The sequence below is a fragment of the Falco cherrug genome, chromosome 15 (assembly GCF_023634085.1).
Source record: "Falco cherrug isolate bFalChe1 chromosome 15, bFalChe1.pri, whole genome shotgun sequence".
NCBI classification, from domain to species: Eukaryota; Metazoa; Chordata; class Aves; order Falconiformes; family Falconidae; genus Falco; species Falco cherrug.
Genome location: NC_073711.1, coordinates 1,098,747 through 1,108,385, shown reverse-complemented (window position 1 = coordinate 1,108,385; position 9,639 = coordinate 1,098,747). Strand labels below are relative to the sequence as shown.

The 9,639-nt window shown below is 56.6% G+C and overlaps 1 protein-coding gene across 1 annotated transcript; it reads left to right on the top strand.

Moving 5' to 3' along the window:
* Nucleotides 1-1,998: 1,998 nt before the first annotated feature.
* LOC129737430 (uncharacterized) lies at nucleotides 1,999-3,526 on the top strand (the record flags this gene model as incomplete). Its single annotated transcript, XM_055727675.1, has 2 exons — nucleotides 1,999-3,087; nucleotides 3,461-3,526. Coding segments are annotated over 2 exons (1,155 nt in total), but the record flags the coding sequence as incomplete, so codon positions are not given.
* Nucleotides 3,527-9,639: the final 6,113 nt, after the last annotated feature.

Below are 9,639 nucleotides of genomic sequence, written 5' to 3'. Positions count from 1 at the left end.
CCCGCATCAGCAGGCCCTTCTAGAGAGCGGAGTGTGGCTTCACACTGGCACAGCACGGCTCCCTCCAGCCCTTGGATGCTCCTCAGCCACTCACACCGCCACTTGGCAAACGGTATAATTAATACACTGAAAGGTCCACGGCTGACCCGAGCTGGAGGTCACCCACTGCTCTGCTTGGCTGCCAGTCTCTTGTCTCTTTCTTCAGCAATGGTCAGGCGGATACCCTTTCCATGGGGCGGGGAGATCCACGGCTTGTTGCCCTGCGGCAAGAGACAAGAAGCCACCTCACATCATGAAACACAGGCTCTCCCTCTTTGTGGGGGGAAAGCAGCACAAGCCCCTTAGGAAGGTGCTGAAGGCGTACAGGCCTACATCTGCCCCTTCTGGTCGCGTCCATCAATTACGCACTTCAGCCAAGACAGAAACGCCACCCCCCTTCCAACCTGGCAGGAGAGCCCATGGCAGACAGCGAGACAGCAGAGGCATCGCAGGGGAAGGGCGCTCTCAGCCAGAGCAGCTGCCCCGGGCACACCCAGAGCCCAGCGCTGCTCGGCTCCCAGTACTCAGAAGGTTTAGAAAACCACAGGGCTGCTCCTCGGAAACATCCCCATTCCTACACTCATGGATGCTTCCCCTTCCCCGAGCGCTCAGCCCGGAGCAGGCAGAACCACCAGGAGCAGAGCCACAGCTGATGCCAGCGCTGAAGCTTCACCGTGTGGGAAGGCAGCTGCCCACGGACAACACCCACGCCTCTCGGTGTCAGCCAGCAGCCCCCAGCAACGGGAGAGAACCCACCCGCATCGTGTCCGTGCAGGCTTACTTTGCCAAAAAACAAAGATGCTGGAGAGCCTGGTGGCAAAGCTATTGCCATTGGCGTCCCTCACCAAGTGAGACACTTCAAAAGGGGCGCAGGTGCTCACGGGTGGGGCGTGGGCATCTCCACAGCCATTGCCCAGGGCTTTGTGATGCAGGCAGCGCATCATGCCCAGAGGCCAATGTGATGCGGGTCTCCACGGTGACCGTGGGGGTATTTAAGGGGCGAGAGCCCTGGGGTGTCCACTCCCAGAAGAGCGACTCCCTCAGGAGGCAGCATCTCCCCTGGGTGACCATGGCAGGTCAGCGGCAGACGCCGCCAAAGATGCCCACGCATGAGGAGGCGAACACCCGCCCCCAGCACCAGAGCAGGCTGCCCAGGCTGCAGACCCTGCACCAGGTGAGAGATGGGGCAGGACGGGGTGGTGGCGGTGGGACGGGGCCACATGGATCTTTCTTGGTGCTGCGGCTGGGCTTGCCAGCACTGGGGGGGCCGCTGTGCCAATGTAGCCACCTCCATCACCTGACTCATGCTCTTCCTGCCCACAGGTGGGCCATGGGCAGCCGCAGGCAGCAGCACCTTCCGAATCTTCTTCCCAGAGCAGGGAAGCTGCCAGCAGACCCCGACAGCTTGTCCCATCTCCTCGGGTCTGCTGTGGTGAGTGGGATGCAGCCGGCAGGATGCAGAGCTGCAGGCGTGCCCCATGCAGCCCCACAGCCAACACCACAGCTGCACAGGAGACAAACCGGTGCCTTTTGAGGGATTCAGAAAGCAGCATGATGCTGCTGAAAAGGACAAGAAGAGATCAGGTCCGGGCAGCCAGGAGCAGCAAGGCCCCTGCACCTAAGCCCGTGCATGACCCCCATGAACATGGGAGCACCAGTGCTGCTGGCAGGGTGTCTGTGCCAGCTTCCATGGGTACGAGGCATGTGGGGCCAGGGCACCAGGCACAAGCAGTACAGCAAGGCTCCAAAGCACCAGTGGGACGCTACAAGTGCATCCTCATAGGCAAGTCGGTGCGGAGCCAACGGAGGGCTCTTAGGAAGCCGGAGGATGTGACACGTGTGGCACACTGCTCCAGGAAGGAGGAAGATCTGCCAGAGCTGGAGTGGAGAGAGCTGGCCCGCAGGCAGCACCCGAGGAGGGGAACTCCTGCAAGCATGGCAGCCCATGTCCACGGGAAGCACTGGGCGACGGCCGAAAGGGCCTTAGTCCCACAAGTGCCAAAGAACCACCCAGGGGCCCTGGCCAAGCTTGATAGCTGGGAAGATATCAGCACCAAAGAACTGTCCCAAGAAGAGGACATCAAGATCCACAGCATCTGGGTCAACCCTTTGTTCCCAGAGCTTTTGGAGGGGTCCTGCCGTCCCAGCAGCTCTGGCACACACGCGGCAGGAGTCACAGCTGGGCACCTGCAGGATGCGTCTGCTGACCCGGCACATTCCACAAACACCGAGCCAGCAGCTGCTGCCCTGGCTGCAGCTGCTGAGGAAGAGGAGCAGCGCTCGCCACTCGCTCCCACAGAACAGGAGGCGGCAAAGGCACCGGCTTCTCTCTTCAGCAAGCAGGGCACAGCAGCACAGACAGGGAGCCAGGCACCTGCCCCACACAGCCCCACAGCCCACACCGTGGCTCTGCAGGACGCAGCTCAGTGGGACGTAAGTGAGGTGCGGCACAAGAGGCCAGCGGAAAAGCAGGACTCAAAAAGCAGCATGATGCTGCTGAAAAGGGCAAGAAGAGATGAGGTCCAGGCAGCCAGGAGCAGCAAGGCCCCTGCACCTAAGCCCGTGCATGACCCCCATGAACACGGGAGCACCAGTGCTGCTGGCAGGGTGTCTGTGCCAGCTTCCATGGGTACGAGGCATGTGGGGCCAGGGCACCAGGCACGAGCAGTACAGCAAGGCTCCAAAGCACCAGTGGGACGCTACAAGTGCATCCTCATAGGCAAGCCGGTGCGGAGCCAACGGAGGGCCCGTAGGAAGCCTGAGGTTATTTCACATGTGGCAGACTGCTCCAGGAAGGAGGAGGATCTGCAGAAGCTGAAGTCGAGATTCCTGGCCCACAGCCAGCACAGGAGGAGGGGAAGTCCTGCAGGAAGTCCTGCAAGCATGGCAGCCCATGTCCGCGGGAAGCACTGGGCGAAGGCAGAAAGGGCCTTAGTCCCACAAGTGCCAAAGAACCACCCAGGGGCCCTGGCCAAGCTTGATAGCTGGGAAGATATCAGCACCAAAGAACTGTCCCAAGAAGAGGACATCAAGATCCACAGCATCTGGGTCAACCCTTTGTTCCCAGAGCTTTTGGAGGGGTCATGCCGTCCCAGCAGCTCTGGCACACACGCGGCAGGAGTCACAGCTGGGCACCTGCAGGATGCGTCTGCTGACCCGGCACATTCCACAAACACCGAGCCAGCAGCTGCTGCCCTGGCTGCAGCTGCTGAGGAAGAGGAGCAGCGCTCGCCACTCGCTCCCACAGAACAGGAGGCGGCAAAGGCACCGGCTTCTCTCTTCAGCAAGCAGGGCACAGCAGCACAGACAGGGAGCCAGGCACCTGCCCCACACAGCCCCACAGCCCACACCGTGGCTCTGCAGGACGCAGCTTGGTGGGACATGAGTGATGTCCTGCACGAGCTTGAGGCTGTGATCCAAGAACGCAGCCAGCAGCCGGTGGAACAGCGGCACTCGGCACAAAGCATGGATGCGGCGATGGCAGTAAAACCACGTGCAGCAACTGAGGATAGCGAGTCTACATTGGCTGCAGAGCCTCGGGGAGAGCCCAGCACAGCCTCTCCTGTCCCAGACGAACGCCAGGATGGAGAACACATGGCTTCTCCCATGTCTGGAGACCCTCCAGGAGAGGCTAGTGCAGCCATCGTCTCCCCGGCAGCACACGATCATGAAGGGGCTTTTTTGTTGCCTGAAAATGCTGTGGACAACACCGCCACACCACACCTTGCCCCAGCAGCAGAGAACGGAGACAATGAGACAGCTTGTCCCCTGCCTTGGGAGCCTTGGCACCAGGTGAGCCAGGGGTGCGTGGCCAGCACCGAGCATCCCCAGGTACCGGAGGCAGGCGCGGCGCCCAGGGCATGTGTGGCAGGGACATGGCTGGTGGACATCCTCTCCATCTCCTCCCCACCACCACCACCCCCCCCGGCCCCCGCCCCCGCCTTTAGTCTTGCTCTCCCCATGCAGGCGACCTCCCAGCACAGAGGCGACACGCAGCCCTCCTCTGGCTGCAGGACCGTAAGCCCAGCCAACCCGACACCTAACACTGCCAAGCCTACCACGAAACCCCATCCCCAAGCGCCGGTTTCTCCCCGCATCCAGTGACGGATGCTTAGCTCTCCCTTTGTTGTTCCTGTTTTTATAGGAGGCGCCAGGGGTCTTGGCCAAGGAGGACGACAAGTGGGAAGACAGCCTGGAGCTCTTCCAGGACCCCCACGCTGATCCCCCGGAGGGCCAGGCAGCCTCCGAGCAGAGTGGTAACACATCGCCCTGCTCCGGCTCCAGGGATGAGCCCGAGGATGAGCCAGGTACGTCCGAGTCGAGCGCTGCCTCGGCCAGGGCAGGCCCGGTCCGGCTGTCCCGGCGCCCTGCACCCAGGCCAGGGCGGCAGGACTGCGTGCAGAGGGGCTGGCCGTTCCCTGGACACCCCTCCCTGGGGAAAGCCCTCGGTGGTGGGGAGCAGGCAGGACCTTGCCCATTACCTGCCCAGCCCCTTGCCTACAGCTCTCCTTCTTCCACAGGCATCGCCGCCCTGCCGCACACCCCAGCTCGACGGCGACGGCCCTCCCTCTTCCGCAGGGTGCTCAGGGCTCTGCGCAGGGCTTTCTCCTGTACCTGCATCACGGCACAGCGAGAGCAGCAGCGCCCTGCTGCCAGCGGGGCCCATGAAGGTGCCGGCTGCCCCTGAGCCCGTGCTGCATGCGGAAGGTGCAGCGCAGGGAGGCACTGGAGGGATGGCTGCCGGGACTGCGCCCCACGCATTCAGCTGCCCTGAGGACATCGTGGCGCCAGCCTCTGCTGGGCCCTGCATGCTTTCTGAGGCCAATAAAAGCTGACCATTTTCCCCCAGGGCTCATGTGTGCCTGCTCCACCCTGGCAGAAAGACCCGCGCAGGCAAGGCCCACGCCAGCAGGCAGAGCTGGAGAGCCGCTGTGCTCCCTCTTCTCCACGCTGAGCAGAGCCTGTGCCCTCGGCCTCTGCCCATGCCGCTGGCATTCCAGCTCCCAACCAGATGGGGCCTCCGCTGGCCTCGCCCCACGGGGCCCGTGTCTGCCCGGACTCGCGCAGCCGCAGCCCGCACCCAGTGCCCGGGCACGCACTGCCCTGTGCCCATGGCACAGAGGAACCCCTTCCCCGCAGTGCCGCCTGTGCCCTCGCTAGCGCAGCCCGGGCTGCGGAACTGCCCTTGCTGCCCGGGCACGCCGCACGCCCCTGCCCACCTTGGCCTCTGGGGCCTTTCCCACAGGCACTGCTGCTCTCCAGCCACCCGGCCACAGCCACAGCCCCTGGGCAGGGGGCATCAGCCCATCCCCGAGCCGCTGCTCAGCACCTGCCTTTGCTGGACTTCCTGGGGCCCGCAGCAGCCCATGCTTCTGGCCTGGCCAACTCCCTCCCGAGAGCTGCCAAGCCTCCACCACTGCCACTGCCACCCGCAGTGCGGGGGCCTCCCCTACCCCTGCTGTCATTGTGATTCCTCACACGCTCCACTGTGGCGACGCAAGGCGAGACGGACATAAAAACACTGTATCTACGTGGCTGGGTTCAGACAAAATGGCCAGAATGGCCTTTATTATCTGTACAGATTGCTTATATATCTTAGATAGTACATGTGTCAGACCCTGATAGGCTTGCTGTCGTCCTCCTCTTGCTTGCTCTTTGCTCTTGCTGTAGGTGCCCGTTTGCTGCGGTTCTAAGCTCCGGTTCTACACATCCTGTTCACATACTTGTCATTTTTGTGACTGTCTTAAAGGAACACGACTTTAAGACAAGTCTTTAAAGTCAACTAACTCATCTGCAGTCGCGCTGCAGACCCCAAAAAACCCCCCTTTTTGGTTTTGAACAGCTAGTACCAGGTTTGCTGTGTGCTGCAGGGTCCTTTGCAAACACAATGGCAAACAAGGCAATAGCAAACAATCAATCCTGCCAGTCGAGTGAATCGATGCCAAAAGCCCGGCATTTTCTCAGATTTTGGTAACATGTTGCTGCAATGGGGCGCCTACAATCAATGCAGCACATGCCACCAAAATACTCTCAGCCATGTCCCTGAGTCAACAACAAAAAGTCAATAGTTGCTCTGTTTTGTAAAACTGCGTGTTGTACTCGGGGCAAATCATCAGCTAACAATCCCAGAACACTAGAGGTTTGACTCACATTCTTAACTACCTAACAAAGAAGGTGATTTAACTCTTTTAATGCTTTCCCTGCTGCTGCTCCGGGTAAGCGAAGAGCTGCTGCAATATGTTCCCATCGGTTCCATAAATCAACTACGTCATTACACGCTTCATCTAAAGCTATATGGCGTTTAAGCGCATTATGCTTATCAACATGTTCACGGGTTGATTTATGCGGGTGTCATGGTCCCATCATGGCCTCCTACTACATTAGCATCTACAGAAAAACAACTGTCGGCATTCAAAGTGCCAACAATATCAACTTCTTGCGGTTTAACGTTATACAGAGGTAACCGATTATCCCAAATATCGGAAGGCTTTCAGTAAGGTCCTTCATTCCCCAAAGTCTTTGTCAAAATCGTACGTTTGCTTTTACGCAATGATGTCTGTTAACACACGTTGCAAGTTTTGAGGAAGGCCACATCGATCAGACATGTGTGGAAAGGTTGACTGCCTTGCACCACAGACACACCAAACCAGGACGGGTTCAGTTGCTGTGCTAAGGAGACCGCACATTAGCTGTTGGGTTGACTGGCGGCAGCGGTGCTCCCACGATCCGGCACGCTAAGCTCAGGCCGCACACAGCCAGCAGGCATCCATCGCGGACCTTCATCTGTAGAAACACAAGCATAACCTCTCCCCCAGGTTAACAATCCATGCGGTCCTGACGAATGCCTTTGTGTACAAGGTACAAGGGTCTTTCAGGCGTACTAAGACGCCTTTGTGCTTTTGCTGCTTAGCACCAATTGACACAAAGTGCCGCACAATGGGAGGCACCGCACGGTCGGCAGAGATTTTCAAAAAGATCAAAACGTAGCGTGCTTTCTCTAAACGTGCCTCTGGGGTCATTCCCTTCATTCCTCCTCCCTGTTTTTCAAGCAGGCGTTTGAGAGTACCATTCACGCGTTCAACGATGGCTTGGCCCGGGAGGAATGGGGAAGAGCAAATTTGGGGGAGATCCCTCACAGGGAAAGGAACTGACTGAACGGACTTAGAGCTATAGGCAGGTCCATTGTCCGTTTTGATCGCAAGGGGGACGCCGAGCACAGACAAAGCACGTTGCCAGGGCCGAATGACCTCACGAGTGGTCTCACCTGTGCGGGCAGGAGCAATCATTGCAGAAGAATATGTATCTGTTGTAACATGGACATGTTTTTGTCTGCCAAACTCGTTGTAATGAGTTACATCTGTTTGCCAAAGCGGTAAAGCTTGAAGGCCTCTAGGATTAACTCCATAATCGGGCACGGAGGTAACATTTTGACAGTCTGCACAGGCTGCAACAGTACTGCCTGCAGCAGCCTGAGAGAGACCCTTTTGACCAAACTGATGATACAAGGATCGCCAATTCTGATGATAAAATTGGTGGGCTAACACAGCCTGCTGGTGGACATCAGGAACAGGCACCAACAGAGCCACAGAAACCAGAGCATCAACTCTAGCATTGCCTTCAATTACAAAACCGGGTAGGGAAGCATGGCTGTTAACATGCGTAACATAAAATGGAGAATGGTGTTTCCGAATCTCTTCCCAAACTAAAGTCAAAAGTGCAAAAAGCTTGGGATTGTTGACATGGCCAAGGACAGCCATCTCTAACTTGGGAAGGAGGGCTGCCACACAGGCTGAATCAGTAACGAGATTAAGAGGGCCTGGGAAGGATTGAAATGCCAAGGCCGCAGCCCGCAACCCTACAGCTTGCGGGCATCCTTCCCGATACACAATTTGGGAATGCCATTGCCCATTCTGTTTGCAAGCAACTACGGCTTTCCCCGTTTTTTCCAGACCCGTCTGCAAATACTGTGCCACCTTTGACTGGTCGTCTCTGACTCAGTTGCCGTGGCTGCAAAGTTAGATCTACAGTCATTTTCAAAAGTGGGTGAGGTGGATGATGGTACTGAACTTGCCCTTGAATATTGGCAAGAGCCACTTGGAGGGCAGTAGAGTTTGACAGCGCCCATTCAAAAGAGAATTGTTGTACGGGGCTAATCACAGCTGACGCATCAACTCCAGTCCACTCTAAACATCACTTTGGGATTTTTATGATCAAATCGGCAACAAGTTTGTACCATCCAACAGCGGTTTTCTTAGGCTGCAAAGGCAGAACCAACCACTCAAGCACATGCAGTGGATCTTCCCAAGCCTGGTTCCACTGGGCCAGCATAGCATAAGGAGAAGACTGGTCCATTAAAATAAAACCACTTAAAGGAAGCGTGATATCTACACGCCACACATGTCGTGCAGAGATCAACTGTTTGACTTCTTTCACAAGTGCCAAGGCTGCAGGTGTTAAATGCCTTGGGGCTAAAAGATCTGTGTCTCCTTTTAAAAGTTGCAAAAAAGGTTGCCTTTGTTCATTAGTAAGGCCTAAATAATAAGGCTGTAGCCAATTCGGCATTCCTGCAAGCTTTTGGACATCGCTCAAGGCCTTTACGTCCAGTTTCAATTTGATAGGTTGTGGAGACACAGTTCTCTTCAGCACATTCATGCCCAGATATTTCCAGGGCCCTTGCCTCTGAACTTCTTCAGGAGCTACAGTCAATCCAAACTCTGCTAAACTGTGCCTGGCATCCTTCTCAACTGTCTCCAGCAGCTCTTTTGATGGCGCTGCTAGCAAAATGTCATCCGTGTAATGATAACAGTAAACATCTTGGTATTTGTCTCTCACTGAGCTCAGGGCTTGGGCTACAAACCATTGACAAATGGTTGGCAGGTTTCTCATGCCTTGAGGCAGCACGGTCCAGTGGTAGCTTTTTGTGGGCTCAGAGCTACTTCTAGTTGGTACTGTAAGGGCCAACTTGGCTTTGTCTTTTGGATCTAAAGGAATGGTAAGAAAACAATCTTTCAGATCAGTAACTAAAATGTCTCACTCCACTGGTGTCATGGTGGCAGACGGCAATCCTGGCTGCAAGGCCCCCATAGAGGCCGTCACTGCATTGACTTTACGCAGGTCACGCAACAATCGCCATTTACCTGATTTCTTTTTTACCACAAATACAGGGGTCTTCCACGGCCTATGGGATTCTTCAGCCTGGCCCGCGTCTAATTGCTCCTTGACTAATCCATGCAGGGCACACAGCTTTTCCTGGGGCAGGGGCCACTGATCTACCCATACTGGTTTATCGGTTAACCAAGTGAGACCAAGGCTAGGCTGTTTCGCTCCCTGTAGCACGTTGGTCCCAGTTAAAATTCCGTGGTGATACAAACTCCCCATTTGACGTGCGGAATTAAACTCTGTAACTCAGCATAGGCTATAAAGCAGGCACGTTTAATTCACCGGCGGGCATCAGGGTGGATAATTCCAAAAGCACCTGCTGCCCCGACCTCTTTGTGCACGTGTGATTTCAAGTATACATTCATACATATTCAATAGATGCCCAAGAAGAGGTTGGGTTAGGATAATGAGTCTACCCAGAAGTCACTAACATAAGTTTCC